Consider the following 23,861-nt stretch of genomic DNA (forward strand, 5'->3'; position numbering starts at 1 on the left):
CGTTTGTGCATTGCTTTCCAGGCTCTCAATTAAAAAAAAAAAAAAATGCGCATTTTTTTTACCTGCAAGATGATGTGCATTTATTATTTTTTTTAAAAAGATGAACTACTCCTTTAACACTAAAAAATCTGGATGAACCCTCTGCATACAGCTATATACTTTCTCTAGCAAACTGCACAAAAACAGGGATTTTTAATTCACATGCATTACAATACAGGCTGCATTAATTTAAAAAATGCAATAATTTATGCAAAAGGAGCCCTGACCAACAATTGAGTGCATACTATACTGTACATGAATATACTTTTCAGTAAGCCAACATTTCTGTATTCAATTTTTTTTTTTATTGTTCTTATGTAATATTCTAATTTTCTGAGATACAGATTTTGGGGTTTTTACTAGCTGTAAGCCATAATCATCCAAATAAAAAATAAATAAATAAATGCTTGAAATATATCACTCTGTGTGTAACACATCTATATAAAATATGAGTTTCACTTTTTAAATTGAATTACTGAAATAAATTAGCTTTTTGGTGATATTCACATTTTTTGAGATGCACCTGTATATATAGCCTTTTATATAATTTAATAACACTTTAGTCATATCTTTACTCAGTTTGTGAGTGATGATTGGCCTATTGTATTAATAAAGCTTCTTCTTATCTCAGGTCAGTAAAATCAGTCTGGTAGATCTGGCCGGAAGTGAAAGAGCCGATTCCACAGGAGCAAAAGGAACACGACTAAAAGTGAGTACAAATGTTAATCTTGTCTGTGAGTGATCACATTTCTGCCCTTAGGGCTCTTTCACACATGAATGTCCGTTTTCACGGACTCAGTTTGCTCAGCTGGGATCGATCCGTTGATCCCTGCTGAGCCGGCGGATGACAGGTCCGTCTCCGCTCACTGTGGAGAGACGGACCTGTTAGATCGCCGTTCTCCACTATGGGGATCGGATGAAAACGGATCCGCCTGTCCGTTTTCATCCGATCTGATCCGCCAGATGGATGGAAAATAGGGTTTCCGTCTGAATTTAGCGGCGCGGATGTCAGCAGACATGTCACCACTGATATCCGTCACTCCATAGAACTGCATGGAGCGTCAGTTTTTTTTAGGCGGAGTCAGGTCTGCGTGTATGAAAGGGGCCTTAGACTCTGCTCACACTTTTGCCTTGCTGGAATAATTATTTTGATGCGATGTGATGATATTCATTCTGAATGGAACTCAAACGCACCTTGTTGACAGACGTGGAACATTGCTGTGCACTGCTCTGCCAGGAAAGGTGCATGTTTCTTTTATGGGACATAGCAGTGCATTACCAGCCCATTTATTTTGAATAGTCTGCAGTACACTTTAATGCAAAAAAAGTGCATTATTGCACCTCAGCAGAAAATGTGAAATGTGTAGACACCTAGCCTTAAAGCGGGATTCCACCCTAAAGTGGAACCTCCGCTGATCGGATCCCTCCCCCCCTCCGGTGTCACAATTGACACCTTTCAGGGGGGAGGGGGGTGGAGATACCTGTCAAAGACAGGTATTTTCACCCACTTCCGGGCATAGACTCCCGTGGGAGTCTACGCCATTTCCTGCCCTGCCGCGCTGTCTGCTGGGACACACACGGGTCCCAGTGACAGCGCGGAGATTTCCTATTGCGTGGCGCGGCTCGCGCATGCGCAGTAGGGAACCGGGAAGTGAAGCCAATTCGCTTCACTTCCTGATTCCCTCACCTAGAATGGTGACTGCAGCAGCCGAGAGCCGATCGATCAGCCTCGGCTGCCGGCATCGCTGGAACCCGGGACAGGTGAGTGTCCATTTATTAAAAGTCAGCAGCTCTAGTGTTTGTAGCTGCTGGCTTTTAATATTTATTTTTTTGGTGGAATCCCTCTTTAAGGTTCCCAGTACTTGTCATCTACAGCCAAATTGGAACATCATTTTATTCACATAAATACATTTTGCTGCGGTATGCAGAGAATAAAACTTTTGGCATAGCCAGCATTATCTTTAGATCCTTAGCTGCTTGCCCTATCACACCCTGAATGTATTATGCCCTGTACAGACGATCAGATATTCCGACAACAAAATACATGTTTCTTTTTGTTTTTTCTCTGACGGATGTTGGCTCAAACTTGTTTTGCATACACACAGTCACACAAAGTTGGTTGGAAATTCCGAACGTCAAGAACGCGGTGACGTACGACGAGCCGAGAAAAATTCAGTTCAATAGCCAGTGCTGCTCTTCTGTTAGATTTCGAGCATGCGTGGCACTTTGTGCATCGGAATTTGCACACAGATTTTGTTGGGGGGAAAATTTGAGAGCCAGATCTCAAATTTTGTGCGACAGAGATTCCGATGGAAAATGTCCGATGGAGCCTACACACGGTCGGAATTTCCGACAAAAGGCTCCCGTCGAACATTTTCCATTGGAAAATCCGACCGTGTGTGTACGGGGCATTAGAATTATTTTCTGTGCATTTAGTGTTCTCCTCTCATTGTCAATGTTCTAGTTGAGGGATTCACTAAAATTATCATCTGTACTGTGATCTAAGCTGATTGTTTTTTGTTTGTTTTTTTGATTTGCAGGAAGGTGCTAATATCAACAAATCTCTGACTACTTTGGGGAAAGTCATCTCTGCTTTGGCAGAAGTGGTAAGTCCTTTTATTTTATGTAGGGAAGTTAGGTGATCCTTGCCACACCTGCTGTCAGAATTCAGTGGCACAATGGGGGAGATCCCTGTATCCACGTCGCTTGTGTGGGGGAGCAGAGAGCTGGTGACTGACAGTCATGGCACTCTGGTTAGAGTAAAGGGGGCAAAACTTTTCTTTTTGTTTTGGATAGAGTGGAGAGGGATTAGAACCCTCAGATTTTTCTTGCTGTTGGCCCAATTAAGAAGATTCACACTCTTTATTTGTCTTGTTTACCATTATCATTGTAAAAGAAAATCCAAAATTTTGAGTTGTCTCCAGAAAAGTAACAGAGGGGAAATATTCCAATATGGACACTAGTTCTGGGGACCTGGGGGTCCCCAAGGAATTCCCCTTTATTTGTAGGGATTTCCTCTCACTTCCTGTTTGGCTATGGGACAGGAAACAAAGGAAAATTTCCGCAATGGGACACGGATGACAAAATCGACAGGGATTATAACTCTCCCTTGCTCTATCCAAAGTGAAAAAAAAAAAGTTTTGCCCATAGTTCTACTTTAAAATGTATCTATACCTCTGTACCTCTTACTTTTTGCTTTGGCTACATTTTATGCAAGTGGAGAAATTGTTGCACCATTGGAAAGCGGTCCATGTTCAAATTGCAATTGTGAGGCTTTTGACGGGCTATGAAGAAGTGATGTGTTGCCTGCTTTCCAACTGTAAACGCCTCACCACCACCCCACGAATGCATGCTTTGCAGTCAGTTGCTAGTGGGTGCAGCACGGCCCCATTCTCTTGAATCGGTTGCGTTTGGCAAGAGGGATCATTTTTGCTGCAGACGCAAAGCATTGCAGGTGCAGCATGTGAACCTCCCTGCCCACTGCCTGTGCAGCTTAGGGTAGGCGGTTGAGGGTCAGTGAAAATGCGACTCATCCGGCTGGTGTTTTTCTCCTGATGACCATTGTCATTTGGACAGAAAGTAATGGGAAATCTAAAACTGCTGGGAAATATTACAATGGAGACACCCATTCAATGCAAAGTGTCTAAGAGAGAATATCCCCAGCACTTTGTCTAGAGGATAAGAATTGAGAGGCAATCTCCCAAACAAGACAAGACGGTAAAAACCTTTCTAACTACTTCAACTCCGGGAGATTTACGCCCCTCCAGGCGAGGCTTTTTTTTTTTTTTTTTTTTTTTTGCAGCAGCAGCATGACACTGCGTTACTTTAACTGTGCAGTCGTGCGACGCTGTACCCCAATAAAAATGTCAGTTTTTTCCCCACAAATAGAGCTTTCTTTTGGTGGTATTTGATCCCCTCAGTTATTTTTTGTTTATAGCGCAAAAAACCTGGACAATTAAAAAAAAATTATATATATATATATATATATATATATATATATATATATATATATATATATATATTATAATATAATTTTACACACTACTATAAAACGTATCCAAAATCACATTTCTGCACTGATTTATGCCAATATGTATTCTGCTACATATTTTTGGTATTAAAATCCCAATAAGCCTATATTGATTGGTTTGCGCAAAAGTTTATAGCGTCTACAAATTATATATATATATATATATATATATATATATATATATATATATATATATATATATGGAATTTGTATTTATTTCTTTTTTACTAGCAATGGCCGGTGATTAGTGGCTTATAGCGGGACTGCAATATTGTGGCGGACACACTGGACACTGACACTTTTGAAACTTTTTTTGGGACCAGTGACACCAGTACAGTGATCAGTGGTAAAAAAAAAATGCACAGTCACTGTGCTAATGATACTGACTGGGAAGGGGTTAACATCAGGGGCGATCAAAGGGTTAACTGTGTGCCTAGCTAGTGGTTTTTTTTTTTTTTTTTTTAGTATAGCGTGGGAAGTGCTTTTACTATGGGAAGACATGGATCCATGTCCCTGCTTTGCTGGAACACAGGATCCATGCCTTTCTTACTGACAGAACGGCAATCCGCCTTGACATTGAGTCTGCGGAACCTGTTGATTGGCTCCTGCTGTGTAGAATCGCGTGTGTGTGTGTGTGTATATATGTGTGTATATATATATATATATATATATATATATATATATATATATATATATATATATATATATACATATAATATACATATATATACACACACACACACACACACACAGCAGGAGCCAATCAGCAGGTTCCGCGGACTCAATGTCTGCCGGCACCTGCTGATCATTCGGTACACAGGCATAACAGAAGTCCTATTATGTAAACAAGGCAGATTATTATGTAAACAAGGTAAACAAGACACACATATATATATATATATATGTGTGTGTGTGTGTGTGTGTGTATATGTATGTAGAATGTGTGTGTGTGTATATATATATATATATATATATATATATATATATATATATATATATATATATATATATATATATATATACACACATGTGTGTGATCCTGCGCAGCGCGGCCGCCCTGTAGTAGTAAAACTGCTATAGGGCCGTTGGCAACTGGTTTAACATTCCATTCTTTAGCCAACACAAAAACAAACGTTTTGGCTATAGATGCACTTTAAAGGTTTTATATTTTAGTCCTTGGGCCAGTTTAGTACCATTATCGTAATAAGTGACAGTAACATTTCCTGTATTAAATGCTGAAGTATCAACAGACAGTATGAAATATTTAGTAGTCAAGATTGCCATTAACCTGTTCTTATTTCTGGTATAATAAATGTATCAGGGTTTTTATGTTGAAGCTTCCAGGCTTTTTTAATACGTGAAAGCAGGTTGAACTTGTGATCTATACATGTGGTGTATGGGTCGGTACTCTTGTGATGTATTATATTTTTGTTTTCATTCATGCTGTCCTTTCAGGACAACTGCCCCAGCAAGGTAGGTCTTTCCTGGTGGTGTATACCTTCAGGCTTTTAATAAACAGCAGTGTGGACTGTGTCTGTCTGTATTTGCTTGATCTGTTTAGTTGCTCAGTCATTATTGTCATCTTCCCCCCCATGGGTTCTTTTGGACACTTATAATAATGGTTGACCTCTCCAAAATGGTCGCTGAAGCCCATGGACACTTCCTGGTATTCTCTTGTATGCTTGCTCCAGTGTGCATCAGGCAAGCGCTGGCTGTCCGAACTGGCGAAATGGGATTATGCAATACAATTCTAAATTCTCAGACTCTGCTACATTACTGAATTTGTTTTACCCTGAAAAACTGCATTTATTATTTAAGGTGCTCCTATGAATATGTGCACTTAGATGGCAAATTGCACTTTAAACATTGTGTTACTTGCATCTTCCATTAGTACAAAATCTTAAACGAGGATATATTAGCTGCCCACTTATGAAAGGCATAAAACATTTCATTACTTCCTATTAGTCATCTGATTTTTTTTATTTATTTTTTGTTATTCATTGCTCCCTGGAAAACCATAAAGCACAACCTCTGCTCTCTGTCTAAACAGACAAAAAGTAATGTTTCATTTCTAATTTTCTATTTTTGTAGAGTAAAAAGAAAAAGAAGTCAGATTTCATTCCCTACCGAGATTCTGTGCTCACTTGGCTGCTGCGGGAAAATTTGGGTAAGTTGTTTTTTTTAGTGGTGGATCACTTGTAAATGCTAGTTTTTAAAAAAAATAAAAAGGTTTATAACTACCTGGCCTATGCAATTCTGAATCTCCTCTTCTCGGATCCCCCACCAGCGCTCTTCCCCTCCACCCCCATAGAACTTCCTATGTGGGGAACTTGTGCAGACTCGCTCCCGAGTCTCATTGTCAATTGACAGTGGGAGTCAGCCCTGCCCCCCCCCCACCCACTCCCGCCTCAGCAAAGCCGAGAGACCAGGAAGTGAGAAGAGCTGCAGACTGGCACATATAAGGGCTCAGCTAAGTAAAAGAAATAAAAGGGGGATTGAGGAGGGATACTGATGCCTAAACACTTTGCATTCCTTGCATTAAGGTAAAAAAAAATGCTCAGACTTTATAACCACTTTGAAGTGATTGTAAACGCTCTTTTTTTTTTCCTGTTAAAATAACAAACATGTTATACTTACCTACTCTTTGCAGTGGTGGCAGCCCTGATCCTCCTCTTCTCAGGTCCCTGGCTGGAGCTCCTGGCCCCTCCCACCTGTTGAGTACCCCCACTGCAAGCAGCTTTGCAGCTCCATGTATCTGTTTCGAGCCCGCCCCCTCTCTCCTCATTAGCTAACTGTGTTTGATTGACAGCAGCGGGAGCCAATGGCTCTAGACAATTAGAAGGGAGAGTCCTGGTACGGCCGAGGCACTCTAGGACATTGCTGGGTAGAGATGGGACTTAGGTAAGTATTAGGAGGGCTGCCGCACACTAAAGGTTTTTTAGCTCAATGCATAGAGTCAACGTTTTCCTAGAATATTGATGATTGGCTCACCCTTCAAGACCTTCCTATTGGTCCATTGCTATTATCAACACCATTACAAGTCTATAGGATTTAGAAGGAAAAGGAGAGGGGAAGGGGGGCTTAATGTCTAAATATGAATATTGCACCATATCATGATTTCTGGATCCCTGGCAGTTCATGGTGAGTATGTTGTAATAATAAACATAAGCAGAGGTTACCTTCAGATAATTTATAGGCAGATGAAATTACAGTTGTGCTCATAAGTTTACATACCCTGGCAGTATTTATGATTTCTTGGCCATTTTTCAGAGAATATAAATAACACAAAAACTTTTCTTTCACTCGTTAGTGTTTAGCTGAAGCCATTTATTATCAATCAACTGTGTTTACTCTTTTTAAATCATAATGTCAACAGAAACTATCCAAATGAACCTGATCAAAAGTTTACATACCCTGGTGATTTTGGCCTGACAAACATGCACACAAGTTGACACAAAGGGGTTTGAATGGCTATTAAAGGTAACCATCATCATCTGTGATCTGTTTGCTTGTAATTAGTGTGTGTATAAAAGGTTGAGTGAGTTTCTGGACTCCTGAGAGACCCTTGCATCTTCCATCCAGTGCTGCGCTGATGTTTCTGGATTCTGAGTCATGGGGAAAGCAAAAGAATTGTCAAAGGATCTGCGGGAAAAGGTAGTTGAACTTATAAAACAGGAAAGGTATACAAAAAGATATCCAAGGAATTGAGAATGCCGATCAGCAGTGTTCAAACTCTAATCAAGAAGTGGAAAATTAGTGGTTCTGCTGAAACCAAACCACGGTCAGGTAGACCAACTAAAATTTCAGTCACAACTGCCAGGAAAATGGTTCGGGATGTGAAGAAAAACCTGTAAATTCACTTCAGGTGAAATACAGGACTCTGAAAACATGTGGTGTGGCTGTTTCAAGATGCACAATAAGGAGGCACTTGAAGAAGGATGGGCTGCATGGTCGAGTCGCCAGAAGAAAGCCATTACTACACAAAATGATCCCACTTACAATACGCCAAACAGCACAGAGACAAGCCTCAAACCTTCTGGCACACAGTCATTTGGAATAATGAGACCAAAATTTCGCTTTTTGGCCACAACCATAAACGTTACATTTGGAGAGGAGTCAGCAAGGTCTATGATGAAAGGTACACCATTCATACTGTGAAACACGGAGGTGGATCACTGATGTTTTGGGGATGTGTGAGCTACAAAGGCACAGGGAATTTGGTAAAAATTATTGGCATGCAGTATGTTATCAAAACATACTGGAGGAACATTTTCATTCATCAGCCAGGAAGCTGCGCATGGGATGTACTTGGACATTCCAACATGGCAATGATCCAAAACACAAGGCCAAGTCGACCTGTCATTGGCTACAGCAGAATAAAGTGAAGGTTCTGGAGTGGCCATCTCAGTCTCCTGACCTCAATTGAGCTACTCTGGGAAGATCTCAAACGTGCAGTTCATGCAAGACAGCCCAAGAATTTACAGGAACTGGAGGCTTTTTTCCAAGAGGAATGGGCAGCTTTACCATCTGAGAAGATAAAGAGCCTCATCCACAAATACCACAAAAGACTTCAAGCTGTCATTGATGTTAAAGGGGGCAAAACACAGTATTAAGAACTGGGGTATGTAAACTTTTGATCAGGGTCTTTTGGGTAGTTTCTGTTGCGATTATGTTTTAAAAAGAGTAAACACAGTTGATTCAAAATAAATGTCTTCAGCCAAACACTAACCATGAGTGAAAGAAACGTTTTTGTGTTATCATTCATATTCTCTGAAAGATGGACAAGAAATCATAAATTCTGCCAGGGTATGTAAACTTATGAGCACAACTGTATATACAAATCTTTATTCTGGCTTTACCCCCTCTCACGATTCAATTTTGGACCTTTATTGTGATTGGAAGCCTCTATTTAAAGAGTTTATTTCTGGTGATCAATGTCATATTAAAGAGGAAGTAAACCCTGGTGGGTTATACTGCCTCTTAATTTCCCTGCAAAGGTAAAGCATAATAGGCTACTACTATGCATTGCATAGTAGCCTATTATGTGTCATAGGCTTCATCTGAAACTGAAGCCCATGATGTCTCTGTTGTCCCTACTAGTAGGGAGAGTGTCCATCTTCACCCATCTTCTTTCCCGGGCTGCAAACTCAGGCACTGACTGGCCGGAGTCTCGTGACATCACTTCCGTGCATGCACCGCCAGTCACGGCATGACCCCTATTAGAAACCGCACAATGTGCCCTTTCTAAAGTGCGCATGCGCTGATGGCATCGGCGCTTGGGCCTTTCGTAAATATCTCCTAAACCGTGCAGGTTTAGGAGATATTTCAAGCACCTACAGGTAAGCCTTAATATAGGCTTACCTGTAGGTAAAAGTGGTTGTACAGGGTGTACAACCACTTTAATAACATGAACGTATCTAAAGCTAAAACTTTTTTTGTTAGGTTTGAATAGAATAGCAGTGATGGAGAACCTTGGCACCCCATATGTTTTGGAACTACATTTCCCATGGTGCTCTTACACTTTGCATTGTAGTTGAGCATCATGGGAAATATAGTTCCAAAACATCTGGGGTGCCAAGGTTCTCCATCATTAGAACAGAGAATAGTTGAATCCTGCTCGGGTTTTTTTTTCTTTGCTTTGTGTTTTCTATTGGGGATATTTTTCTTCACTTCCTGTCCCAAAGGCACAACAGGATTTGGAAGAATATCTTACTAAAGTGAGGTAATATTCTCTGTTGTCACCAAAACAGTTGAAAGCATTAGACGTTCAGGTTAGGTCTGTAATTGCAATTAAGGTCCAAAATAGTCTTGAGAGGTGGTAGAGCGAGCCAACAAAGTCAAGATTTGCATAAAACGTACTGTAATTTTTTTTTTTTTTGTATTTCTCATCACTTTCTGTCCCCGTGACAGTGCTCACCAGAACCTACAGAGAGGGAGCAGCTCACCCTAGTGCGGACAGATGCCGTCAATTTAAAATCCAGTTATATTTTTTTATAGCAGCTGTATGTCCCATGAATAAGGCTACATTTACACAGGCGCCTGAGGGCCGGCGCTGCCCATTGATTTCTACGAGTAACCGCCAACCCCAAACAGCAAGGATAGCTTGCTACAGATTTGTGGCAGTGTTGAATTATAAATCTTGTTAACTTGCTGCACGTTTTCACTGGCAATTTGTACACTTTTAAGAGTGCTGGAAGCGCAAGTTCTAGTTGACACTTTTCTAATTTGTTGCAAATTTGCGTGGAAAGTCTCTAGCAGGAGCAAAGTTGCCGTGGTGAGTCTACAGCAAGAGCTCTGCAAGTCACAGTGACCCCATGTGGTGGGATGACTATTGCACAACATAACTGAACCAGAACTTGTAGCAGACTTGCAGAATGTTTGCAAAGAAAGTTGATCTGGAGTCATGCAATGTGGACTTGCTGCAATTGTGCAACAAACTTGTGAAGCCTGTCAAGTCTAGCAATAGCTTAGCAAGTCATTTTCAAATTTGCAGCTCAATTCCATGCTATCTGAGGCTGTTCTCATACACCGTGTGCATGCAGTGCATAACTCTTCCATCAAGAATCTACTTATTCTCGATGGTGGCTGTCTGTGTGGAGGCCCCCTAAGGCAGTGGTTCTCAACCCTGTCCTCAAGTACCCCCAACAGGCCATGTGTTGGGAATGTTGCTTAGGTAAAATAGCTGTCAAAAACACTAAGCCATTGACTCTGATTTAAAGCACCTGTGCAAGATAAGGCTACTTTCACACTGGGGCAGGCGGATGCTAGCGGGGCGCTTTTAACCCCTGATAGCGGCTAAAAAAGGGTTAAAACCGCCCGCAAATCGCCGATACAGCGGCGCTTTGCTGGTGCTGCCCCATTGATTTCAGTGGGCAGGGGCGCTTTAGGAGCAGTGTATACACTGCTCCTACAGCACTGCAAAGATGCTGCTTGCAGGACTTTTTTAGCGTCTTGCAAGCGCTCCGCTCGAGTGTGAAAGCACTTGGGCTTTCACACTGGAGAGACAGAAGAGTCTTTTAACAGGCGCTATGCAGGCACTATTTTTTAGCACTGTAGCGCCTGTAAAGCGCCTCCGTGTGAAAGTAGCCTAAAGGACTACCTGCAAACGTGGCCTGTTGGGGGTAAATAAGGACAGGGTTGAGAACCACTGACCTAAGGGAATGTATGCTTTGATCAAAGCCTAGTCACAGGTGTTTTTTTTCTTGGATTCTCCTCTATGGAAGGTAGTGGAGTACATGATGGTATATCGCAGGGGAAGAGAGTAAATAAATTCTTCTAGGCATGAGCAAGCCGTGAGAACTCCATAGTCACTAAGCTTTTTGTTTCAGGTGGAAATTCCCGTACTGCTATGGTGGCCGCTCTGAGTCCAGCCGATATCAACTACGATGAAACACTCAGTACACTAAGGTGACAAACTGACCTGAAATATATATGCAAGATTGTATATACTTTTAATGTTTCTGTACCCAGACTTATTCATTTAAGGTTTTTTTTTTTTTTTACTTGCATGCTTGATTTGAACTTGTTTGTTGCCCTCCTTCAGATATGCAGATCGTGCTAAACAGATCAAATGTAATGCTATTATCAATGAAGATCCCAACGCTAAACTGGTACGTGAGCTTAAGGATGAAGTATCACGTTTGAGGGAACTGTTGCGGGCACAGGGCCTGGGCGATATCATCGACAGTAAGTTGCACTTTTTTCAGGTGACTGTATTTGACATAGTGCTTTGCCACTCTACCTCTATGATCTCGAGGTGGTTTTATTTGATGTTTTTTTTTTTTTTTACGTTTCTTCAACGAGATTAATGGACAGACAGGTGAAATTAGAACAAAGTGCTCTCAGGATAATCAAGGGAGGGGAGGAGTGGGGAATGGGTGGCTCTCCTTAACCTCTGAAGTCCTCTTGGGGTGTGTCCAGGTGCTTTGATGTGGTTGTTTAATAGTTGTGAAGATTACATTGTTAGGCTTCTTTGTAAAAGCTTTATATAGTCCTTTGTTTTCAAAGAAAGTTAAATCATCCATAGTTGCCTTTTTTTTCTTTCACACTACCGATCCATTCAGATCCGCCTGTCAGTTTTTCAGGCGGACCTGAACTGATGCTCCATAGAGGTCTATGGAGCGTCGGATGTCAGCTGTGACATGTCCGCTGACATCCGACCCGCTCCGATCCAAAAAAAGTGTGACGGAGGAAAAACCTACTTTTCCATCCGTCATCGGATAGGGTGACAACGGACACTGCGGTCCGTCCTCATCCGGTCTCCCCTAGGGGAGAATCTGTAAAGTAAGAAAATATATTAAAACACATGTATTTTAATTGTTTATTTTTTATCAATTTACAAAATGCAAAGTTAGTGAACAGAAGAAAAATCAAATCAATATTTGGTGTGACTACCCTTTGGCTTCAAACCAGCATCAGTTCAATTCATCAAAGTCTTTTGAATTAATCAAGCTCTTCATGAACGCATTGCAGCTAAAAAGCCATACCTCCAACATGGAAACAAGACGAAATGATTCAAATATGAAGGAAAACATAGGAACTGGGTGCAGAAAAATTACAGCAGGTGCTCTGGACTGATGAGTCACAATGTTAAATATTTGGATGTAGCAGGGGGCAGTTTATTGGTGAAGGAATGCAGTAAAATGATGAGTGCCTGCAGGCAACAGTGACGCATGGTGGAAGTTCCTTGCAAGTTTGGGGCTGCATTTCTGCAAATGGAGTTGGAGATTTGGTCAGGATCAAACATGTTTTCAACAGTGGCGGCTGCTGTTTTTCTTTTTTTGGGGGGGCACCTTCACCCCTCCCCCCGGTATCTGCTGTACAGTCCGACACTTACCCCATCTAGGTGGCGGGCAGTGGCTCCTGTGTCCTCTCCTCCATTACGACCCCCTTCCTGATTGGCTGGGAGGAGGATCAGTGTTACAATAGCGAATATTCATTTGCTATTGTAACACACCTCGGTAGGCTTGTTCCCCCGAGCCCACCCTTTTTTGACGCCTATTAGAGCTGCAGGCTCTAATCAGGTGCTTCAAACCCCCCCCCCATTGGAATCCATGCATCCGGTGTCCTGCATGGGGGCCAGACACATGGCTGGGGGGCGGCGCCCATGCGCCCTTAATGGATGGGCCGCCCATGATCCTTAATGCTGAGAAATAGTCAGATAATTATCCATCATGCCATACCATTAGAGAGGCGTGTGATTGGCCCCAAATTTATTCTGCATCAGGACAACGACCCCAAACACATAGCCAATCGTAATTACAGTGGTAATAAGCCGCAGTTGATGCAAAAAAAGAAATCTCATGTAAGGCAATGTCATAATGTGCTAGTATGCATCGCGTACTAACACATTATAAGAGACTTAACTTGGAACAAAGTCTTCAAGCACCGCGCTGTCACTGCTGAGAGGAGGACTGACATCTTCCCCTCCACTCTTCCTTCTGGGTTTGCGTCCTCCGCTACTGTATGCTGGACCTTCAGAGCACATGCGCCAGTGACGTCACCTGCTGCATGGACTCTGAATATCTCCTATACTGTGCAAGTTTAGGAGATATTCACAGTACCTACAGGTAAGTCTTATTATAGGCTTGCCTGTAGGTACAAGTGGTAGAGCAGAGTTTACTACCACTTTAAGAACCATGTTCATTGTAAAGAAGAACAAGGAGTCCTGGAAGTGACGTTTTGACCCCCACAGAGCCCTGATCTCAATCAACATCATGGAGTCTGTCTGGGATTACATGAAAAGACAGAAGGATTTGAGGCAGCCAACATCTACAAATGATCTGTGGTTAGTCCGCCAAGGTGTTTGGAACAACCTACCTGACGAGTTCCTTCAAAAACTGTGTGCAAAGTGTATCTAGAAGAATTGCCGTTGTTTTGAAGCCCAGGGGTGGTCACACCAAATATTATTTTGCTTTGGATTTAATTAACTGACACTTCTATTTCTTAAAGCATTCTTGATGTACAGCAGTTATTCACAACTGCCTAAAACTTCATGTATCTCCTAGAATATTTTTATTTTTTATTTTTAAATGCTAATGCTTACTTTAGAGCAGTCAGCGATATGGATTTTTATTTTGTTGGCTTAACTATAGCTAGTATGTGGTTTTTCAATACGCACACAATTTATCCTTTAAGCCGACCATAGACGTTTCGAATCTCTGCCAGTTCAGCAGGGACCGTCCCAGATTCGACCCATTTATGGGCAGGCTGAATGTACCCAAGTTGATCGTTCAACTTTGGTACAACCAGCCTGTCAGATTTTACATGCGATTATTGCTAGCAAGTATCAGGTAGCAGTAATCACACTGTTCTCCCGGCGGGGGTGGCTCCCCCAAACAGAACACAAAGGCTCAGCGGAAGGGATTCCCTCCATCAACCTGAACTATGTTGATGGGGAATTAAGTGATTTTTTGGGTTGCATTAAAAAAAAAAAAAAATCGCTCCATCTTTTGCTGGCTTGTGTGTTCCTTTTAAGTGGGTTCTGTGAGTTGTTACAGCTCTTGTCGCTCTGCCACAGAGCATGTGCAGCAAGAGAGTACAGATGGAAACGAATCCATGGAGGGCATTGAACGCTTGCCAAGGGGCAATAAAGTTGTCTGACTAAAACAAAACATCCCTTTAGCTATAGCTACAAATTTCATGCTATCCTATCAACAGTGTATGTGCGAGAGCAGTTAGGGTTTTCTAATTTAAAGAAAATGTAATGAAGAGATTGTGTTTTTATTTACATATGTTAGGCCAGCCATATGGGGAGCAAATTTCTTTCCTGCAACCACAGGTCGCAGACAGTGCTGACAAGGGGATTCCTTTCCTCCGAGCCATTGTATTCTTCTGGCGGGGAAAGCCATCCCTGCCAGATAAAGACAGAGATTATTGCTAGCGGCTATAACAGCCGACTGCAATAATCACAGGTAAAATCTGTCAGGCTTGCTGTACCCAAGTTGACTGATCGATCAACTTGGGTACATTCAGCCTGTCCATACACGGTTTGAACCTTGTCTAGTTTCTGATGAATTGGCCAAGATTTGAACAGTCTATGGCCGGCTTTACACTCACTTGTGATAGCAGCTAAATGTATTATTTTGAGTAGTTTATAGTTGCAGTTTACCTCTTGTTGGCAGTCAGATCATTTACAACACATTGCAGTGGGCTGAAGATGAGGCAACCACCAAGTGGTTAAATTACCCTGTAGAGCAGGGATATGCAATTAGCGGACCTCCAGCTGTTGCAAAACTACAACTCCCATCATGCCTCTGACTCGGGGAGTCATGCTTGTGGCTGTCAGTCTTGCTATGCCTCATGGGACTTGTAGTTCTGCAACAGCTGGAGGTCCGCTAATTGCATATCCCTGCTGTAGAGTATATAGACCTGTGTAGTTTATCCCTTTTCCCAAAATCTGACTGTGATGTTAACCTTTGGAAGTCTGAAGTGTTATCATATTGGGCTTTTACAGCCCTTATTTAAAAACTTTACACAAAAACGACAGATGTATCCCACAAGATACCCAGAACCCCCCTGTAGCAGTTGGCCTGACTCTTTCCTTAGGACTGAGAATTATTTTTTTATCAGATCAGGAAGTGTTTGCCGATACTAAACCTTCAACCGTCTTTGTGTCTCTCCTTCTTTTGCCTTCCGTCAGTTGATTCTATTGAGGAGAATTTTCCTGGAGTGAAATGTGTGTATATCCGTGATAACCTTTATCTTGTCAGCCTCACAGCTTGAGCCGGGGTCCTGCATGTCAGCTTAGGGCCCGTGTAAATCCCAGACAGAACTGTGACATGACTAAGAGTAGTAAAAAAAATAGCTTCTTCAGATGCTGTTGTGGATTTGCCGTTTCTTAAAGAATACCAATAGGCTTATTCTGATAGCTTTTTCTTAAAGTACATCTAAACCAGTGGTTCTCAACTCCTGTCCTCAGGGCCCACTAACAGGCCAGGTTTGCAAGATAATTGAAAGACATCACAGGGGAGATAATTTGCTGCTCAGTGATTGCAGTATTCTAGTCTGCATCTCCCCAAGGTAATACATAAAACCTGGCCTGTTAGTGGGTCCTGAGGACAGGAGTTGAGGACCACTGATCTACAGACTCCTGTATGACAGTCTAAACCAGTGGTCATCAACCCTGTCCTCAGGGCCCACTAATAGGCCAGGTTTTATGTATTACCTTGGGGGACATGCAGACTAGAATACTGCAATCATTGAGCAGCAAATGATATCACCTGTGATGTATTTCAGTTATCTTGCAAACCTGGCCTGTTAGTGGGCCCTGAGGACAGGGTTGATGACCACGCGGTCTAAGGCTGGGTTCACACCGCTGCGGGTGGGAGACCCGGATGTGATTCGCACCGCACTGCAGTGCAAATCACATCTGATCTCTGTAGCGATGCGAGTTCAGCCATACAGATAGTATGGCTGAATTTGCATCGCACCCGCCGCAAACTCGCACATGACCCTTTTTTTGGTCCGCAGCAGAATCGGATCGCATGGGTGTTCACACCATGCGATCTGATTCCTGTCCGAGTTTGCAGATCGCACTGCGATATGCAGACTGATCTGGGGGTGTCATTAAGATTTCATTGACACTTCCAGCAGTCCGCATAGGGCAGTGTGAACTGCCGGCGGGAGGCATGCGATGCGGGAAAATGCTGCGGATTCGCGGCGTTCCCGCATCGCTCTGGTGTGAACCCAGCCTAAACGAGTCCCAAATACAGTTATTAAATCTTGTTACTATGTGATGCACAAGGCTTTCCTGACTGAGCCAAATCATCCTTTATTTGTGTCTCACTCACTTCCCCTCCCAGACACTGCAGCTCACAATGGGAGGGATTCAGCAACAGAGCCAGTGCAGCCAATCCAGAGAGAAGTGGGCAGGACTGGGTGTGGCCAAGGGCTGAATAACAAGCTACAGGCTTGTGCATCAGCAATAACAATGCTTGATAGCCACACCCCCTGCAACAGGGGACGCTCCGCAGCCGCCATCCTGCTACACCACACACTTGTCCACAGTAAGGGTACAGTGAGAAGGCGGCAAGCGGACATCTTGTTACACCCACCGGAGTCTTGCATTTCACTCTTATTTTTAACAATAAACTCAGCTTATATAGTGAAATTCAATGTTTTAAATCGGTAAGACTGTTTTGATGTTGATTTTTTTTTAAAGCAGCGATGTTTTGTCATAATAGAAAACCTGTGAGATCAGCAGGCTCGCCACCGCTTTTAAAATTCAATGTCTAAACAGTCAGACAGATTTTTAGATGCTGTATTTCACTATATAAGCTGAGTTTACTTTTACAAATAAGTGTGAAATATATGACTCTTTTGGGTGTAAAGAGATGTCCGCTTACACCCTCATCCTTACTTGTGGACGAGTGTGGGGTGTAGCAAGATGGCCATGACGGAACGTCACTTTTGTTACAAAATGTGACAGGTGGCCTAATTTGACGAAACACAGGCACAGCCTAGATGAGAGCGACAACTCTGCGCTGAATTCTGCAGCAGTGCAGCATCGTTGTCACCCTATCACAAGAAGGTGTATTAGGCTGACTTCCCTTGCAGGATCACCAGGTATTAATGGGACTAAGAAAAAACTTTAAATGCAGATTCACTTATAATTAAAGGAGTTGTAAACCTAATGTGAAAAAAACACCTGGCAGTGACCGGCCCCCCAGGCCCCCCTGTTTTATTTACCTGAGCCCTGAAACTTGACCCGGCAGGGACGCGCAGTCTCTGCCCGGGGTTCTCGGCTCTTGATTGGATAGATTGATAGCAGCGCAGGAATTGGCTCCAGCTGCTGTCAATCAAATCCAGTTATGAGGGTGCCGGAGGGGCAGGTCCGAGTCATACAATCTGCGGCTATGGACGCCAAATCCTGGACTCGGGAGCGTGCTTGCTAGGTAGCCCCCTCTGGAGAGCGCTTCTCCTAGGGGGTTATCTGAGGTGGGGAGGAGCCACGAGAGCCGCTGGGGGACCCCAGAAGACTAGGTTCAGGGCCACTCTGTGCCAAACCAGCTGCACAGCAGAGGTAAGTATGATATGTTTTTTATTTTTAAGAAAAAGAACCCTTAAAATCACTTTAATTCCTGCAGCACATATACTTTTTTTAAATGGGAAATCAAGGTATTTTATTGCATGACTCTTTTGCAATAAAAAATCCTGTCTGTTTGCAATTTTTTTATTTCTCTACTTCAGTTCCACTTTAAATGTGAAAAGGTTAGGACACCAACCAGGCTTTCCTTTCCAGCGGAGATGTATAAACCTCAGGATTGGATGGACACACGAAACTGTGCAGTTTTGGTACCTTCTAATGTATCCTAGCTGGACACACTAGAGATTCCCTATCCAACAGACTACCGGCTGCTTAAATGATCATTAGATGATAAATGATCAAAAAAATATAGAAAGATAAATGATCACCATAAATCTACTTAGACCATACAATCCTGGTTTAGTTGAGCCCCATGTTTTGCTAAATTTGCTTCTTATTCACAGCATCTGAAAGTCAACAGCAGAGAAAGATGAGAATCAAAGTGAATGGGTTCTGTCTGGGATTTTCTAGCTTTTCAGAAGTCCTATCTGCTTCTGCGTTTGCTGGAAACTTCTTTGGGGGTAACAATGGCTCTGCTGGGCAGGATATGCATGTTAAGCTTTCAGGTTCCGCACCAGGTTTTTTATCTTGTGATCATAATAGGCGCCAGTCAGATACCTTAATGCTGAATTCCAGGAATTCAGCAACTTTGTAAAAAGTGCAGGCACACTATGAATTTAGTCTGGGACTTATCTCTATTACTGTCCCAGAGGACACACTGCGGCTGTGAGAGGAGAAAAGCACACACAGCAGCTATGCCAGCCCCTCCCCTCTGCTGCCCATTCACAGAAGTCTTTGTAATACAAAGGCTTCTGTAAATGGGCAGAAGGCAGGGAGGGTGCTGGCATATCAGTTTCAACAACTCTGCTCTTGTAGGAACTGAGACCACAGTGAGCAGGGTTGGAGCTCCAGAAGTTATCTTCCTGGAGCACAAAAAAGCTGCCAGATGTGAATAATAGAGATAAGTCTACAAGACACGCACCTTGTTAGTCTTAACCCATGGTATACCTGCAGTTTTTATAATGTAGCTGAATTTCTGGAATTCATTTGCAAGGACTGGAGGTGTGGCTGCATTAATCTCTTCCTCCTTGGCTGTGCTCCATATTGCCTTGAAATTTATTATTTTCCTTTGCTCTGCAGCTTCTTATTGCCTTTTTCCCTTTTTTGCTCTCGTATTTGTGTTTTTATCCAAACAGTTATTCTTCTGCTGGTACATTATCCGTTCAAAGAGTACACTTGTTAGAGTATTTTATCTTTAAAAATCCTAGAAAGAGGGTTGTCTAATAATCTCTTGGAATCTTGTGTTGGGTCGATACCCATGACTGCCTGTAAATGTTCCCCCTAGTTCTAGTTCCCACTTGAAATCTTATCCCCCTACACCCTGACAGTTATAACTGGGCGATGACAGGTAGTCATGACTATTTGACACAATGCCAATGTTTTTTGCAAGTAATATTATGTTTTGAATAAAAGTCATATACTTTGTGGTAGAGGTTTGCCCTGCTCCGTCTCCTTTTTCCTTGGCTGCCGTCATGTGGTTTGATGTACATCTGTCCTGAGTTATTGATATATCAGAGCAGATAAATTGCTGCACGATCATTGATTGATCTGAGAGCCGTCTTCATAGCAGCAGCATGACCCTCATTTCTCAAAGTGTCTGACAGAACTTTCTTTAAAGTCCCAGAGCAACCTGCAAGGCTTATTTTTTTTTAACCAACAGTGAAAAAGTTGACATAAAACACTGGATAAAAGTGAAAGAGCATGCCTTTAGGCAACTGTGCCAAGCCATTGCATAAGTACACATCCACAGTCTCCTCAGGTGACTGTTAGTATATTCTTCTATGAAGAGGGAGAGAAGGTTCTCCTGTGGACAGATCCAGCACCAGACCATTAGAGGGAAAACAGTAGACATCAGGAAAAGTGTCCAATCACTATAACCCCCAATGAGCTTTGGCTGTCCGTGTCTGAAGGTACATACCTTGGCAAATGTTTTGGACTCACAACCCTCACACCTACCATATGGTCAAAAAGTCCGGGTATTTTTCATGAAGGAGCCGTTAATGTTGCAGCATGCAATGGCGTTATAGAAAATTGTGCTCCTCCAACTTTATGGCTAACAGTTTGGGTAAGGCCCTTTTCAGTTCCAGCATTACTTGGCCCCTGTGCACAAAGCCAGCTCCATAAAGAATAGGTTTTATATTTTTGATATGGAGGAACTCAAGTGGCCTGACCTCAGTGTCCTATTGAAGACTTTTGAGATGAATTGGAGTGCTGATTGCAGGTCAGGTCTTCAAATCTTAGTACCTGACCCCACAAATTCTCTTTTGGCTGAATGGGCACAAATTTCCACACAGACACTCCAGAATCTTGTAAAAGGCCTTTCCAAAAGAATGGAGGCTTCTACAGCCATAAAGGTGAGCGCAAATCTATTTAAATTCCCACAGCCACACTCCATAATCTTGTGCAAAGCCTTTCCAGAAGAGTGGTGGCTGTTATGGCCGCAGCAGGGTGCCAACTCAATTTCAATGCCCTTGGTTTTCGAATGAGATGTCCAACAAGCTTATATAGGTGTCATGGTCAAGTGTCCATAGACTTTTGGCCATATAGAGTAGGTTATAGTCATTGGGCATATAGTGAGACTACCACATATCTGCAAGCATCTTTAAAGTGAACCTTTTATAAGAGAATAATGGAGGCTGCCATTAAAATGCTAGTTGCCTGGCTGTTGATATGGCCTCCTGGCTTGAGTACTTTGAGTTTTTTGTCAAGTTCGAAGACTTGGCTTCAAGCTTGTCCCAAGCTTAAAGGCTCAAAGTAGTAAAGCAAATAGATGATTATGACAGCTAGGCAACTAGCGTTTTCAGAGGCAACTAGCGTTTTCAGAGGTAGAACTCCTCTATGACAGCCTTTATCTTTGTCTCAACACAACATGATCTTCTTTTAGACACATTGACAAATGAGGCCTCATTTTAAAACATTTATTAAAGTGTTTGACAAAGAAGCAGTACTTTCCCATAGCAACCAGATTATCTTTTTAAAGGGAAAATCTGTTTGCCGTGGGTAGTAGGAATTGTTCTTTTTTTCAAGCAATTTGATAAACGTGGCCCCTTCCTCGATCACTATCCTTATTCTATGTTTCTGTTTCATCTTCCTGCTTTGATTGCCCTTTCTTGGCGGCCATTTTGCGTGGTGTGACATTGGGTTAGCGTTCTGTCCTATCTCACTGCGGTTTCCTTCTCCTTCCTTCCTTGTTCCTCTTCCACTCCACCCCCGGCTTCCCTTTCTCTCCAGCTCTCCCTTCTGTGGCGTGCCTTCCTTTGTCAGATATCAACGACAACCAGAACCTTAAGAATAAATACTTGCTAGCCAATGAAAATCAACGACCTGGGCATTTCTCCACAGCCTCCATGGGCTCGCTGGCCTCTTCCCCCTCATCCTGCTCTCTCAGTAGCCAGGTGGGCTTGAACTCCGTGACGAGTATCCAGGAGAGGATTATGTCCACACCAGGAGGAGAGGAAGCCATTGAACGCCTTAAGGTAACATTATTTGCTGTTATCTGTGATTCATAATGGAGATTCTGAAGCTTGTCTGTAGGTGTCAGATGCCATTTCTCATCAGCAGAAAGGCCCTGCTAAATATTTGTTTTGGATAGAGTTCTTTTTCTGTCTTTGAGTCTTAACAGGAAATGATGAAAAATTTCCCTAATTACTCTTCCTCACTCAAAAAATGCTTGGGCTGCAGTTATACATTAGGTATGCATTTTTATTTTAGACACATGCAATCTGGGGAATTCAAAAGAGCATTTACAAAACTTTTATAGTGGTAGATCCCTTTGAAACTACCTCCGCCCTATTCAGACAAGCATTTTTTATTTTTTTCCCTCAACGTTTTATTGATAAATGAAAACCATATACATCAATATTCATTGTACAAAATACAACTATGTACAAATAAGAGAAATTAACTATAGTATAGCAATATCCTTTGGTGTAAATCAAAATAAAGACATTGTCAATCTACTGTAGACATCAAAGTAATAGAGTTACAATTGTAGCGAGAGGGGTAAGAAACATAAATGAGTATGTATAGAAAAATGTGTATGGCTAGATTGTATATATCAAGTTTAGTTTTTTTATGTTAGGTCTATAGGGCCAGTGTCACGCTTATCCCAAACGCAGGTGGTCAAACACTATAGCTGGCTACTGTGTTCTTCACCTATAGCAGCCCACTTTACCATAAGACAATAAGGCCAGACCAGTACTCAGTTGCCCCCAGGACTTATACACTTTACTATAGTGCCTGGCTACCACACCAGGGCAGGCACAAACTGAGCAAAGCAAATGGGTACTTGCGGTTGGCAGACAGGCAGAGTGGTACAATGACAATCCAGGTAAAAGGCAGGTAGAGTTTAGAGAATAGCCGTTATATAATCCGAGGTCATACACAGGGAATAATCTAGCCGAGCTGGGAAAATATACAGGGAGTGTGGAAATTGTGTTACAAACACAATATCACAAGCATGAGAATGCAGGTTTGGCTGGCTTCAATCAGGTTTGGCCTCCACCCAGAGACCGGCCACATTAATCACCTTGCAGGTGGACTGGCAGACAAGGAGAATGCCGCAACCAAACCCAGAATGCTGGAAAAAGGATCAGGAGCGATAGGTTAACATATTTGCTGTATTTGAACTGAATCAAAGTGTTCCTTTATGCTACTATAAGAAGGAAGAGGTGTTTCAGACAAGCATTTGTGACCATCTCAATAAAAGTACCCACACGTGCAACAAATTTTACTTAGTCCTTCTGACACTTTAGGAACCTGTTACTATAGCTGTGTCAGGTATAAAAAATTACCACCCAGTTGGATATTAGGAAACTTTCAGTAATTAAGACCAACTCTGAGCGAACAGAGATGCCTGTGCTCAGAGTGGGCCATTTTGTGCTCAGAAGCCATCATAAATGTGGTAGCTTCCAGCACAGTGACCTAAACAAGAAGCTTTGGGCAACGCTCCAGGTCCCCGATCCTGCTATCGCCGGTGACTCTCGCTATGAGGCTACCAACAAGATAGGAGCCTGCCCGGACTGAATACACTTTATTGTAAAGGAAAGCCCAAACGCAGCCCAAACGCAGCACAGCAAACAGAAGCCTAAGTGAAAGACGTTTCAGCCCGACTCCACCTGGGCCTCAGTCATGTGCTTTCCACACAGGTTTCATGGTTGCTAGGACACCAGCGAATGCTGGAATCCTAGCATCCAATGACTCATTACCAGTCCCATTCAGCTGCCGTCCTGGAGAATCCATTCATGGAGGCTGAATGTAAACAAATGGGCTGGGGGATTCTAGCCAATTTAAATTACTCAAATATGGCAATGCCCATATTTGGTCAATGACGAGCTGTATTCGAGGCAGACTTGACGCAGAACTAGTCTCCCCATCAGGCACCACCTATCCAACTCCTTGTTTGCCCACTGCCATGTACTGTCAGTCAAAAGCAAGGATGACCTGATAGCATACTAGTTTCTCAGTTGCACATCAAGTTCTGCCCACCCCACTACAAACCTCCTCAGCCATCCACCTGTCTGTGTGATATTGCTGTGTCCCATACAAGAGTTTAGTCCTGTAACGAAACATCCCACACTCTGCTTGAGTGCTTTCGTCATATACTGCTTCCTCCCAGTCTGAATATAGGTATCAGATATTCCAACC

General features: G+C 42.6%; 1 protein-coding gene across 13 annotated transcripts in view; it reads left to right on the forward strand.

Annotated features, from left to right (window-relative positions):
* The window catches only part of KIF1B (kinesin family member 1B), a 280,308-nt gene that overhangs the window by 136,591 nt on the left and 119,856 nt on the right, over positions 1 to 23,861 (forward strand). For 4 of the 13 annotated variants that reach the window (XM_077458165.1, XM_077458166.1, XM_077458172.1 and 1 more), the window contains exons 8-15: positions 671 to 748; positions 2,580 to 2,645; positions 5,525 to 5,542; positions 6,161 to 6,236; positions 11,398 to 11,476; positions 11,613 to 11,755; positions 15,711 to 15,746; positions 21,447 to 21,691. In XM_077458165.1, coding sequence (XP_077314291.1) covers positions 671 to 748; positions 2,580 to 2,645; positions 5,525 to 5,542; positions 6,161 to 6,236; positions 11,398 to 11,476; positions 11,613 to 11,755; positions 15,711 to 15,746; positions 21,447 to 21,691 — 741 coding nt within the window. The remainder of the gene's footprint in view (positions 1 to 670; positions 749 to 2,579; positions 2,646 to 5,524; positions 5,543 to 6,160; positions 6,237 to 11,397; positions 11,477 to 11,612; positions 11,756 to 15,710; positions 15,747 to 21,446; positions 21,692 to 23,861) is intronic. The other 9 variants (XM_077458175.1, XM_077458170.1, XM_077458177.1 and 6 more) reach the window with 4 other exon arrangements.

This window comes from Lithobates pipiens, unplaced genomic scaffold (assembly GCF_037356315.1).
Source record: "Lithobates pipiens isolate NorthernLeopardFrog02 unplaced genomic scaffold, aLitPip1_a1.2 Scaffold_27, whole genome shotgun sequence".
Taxonomy (NCBI): Eukaryota; Metazoa; Chordata; class Amphibia; order Anura; family Ranidae; genus Lithobates; species Lithobates pipiens.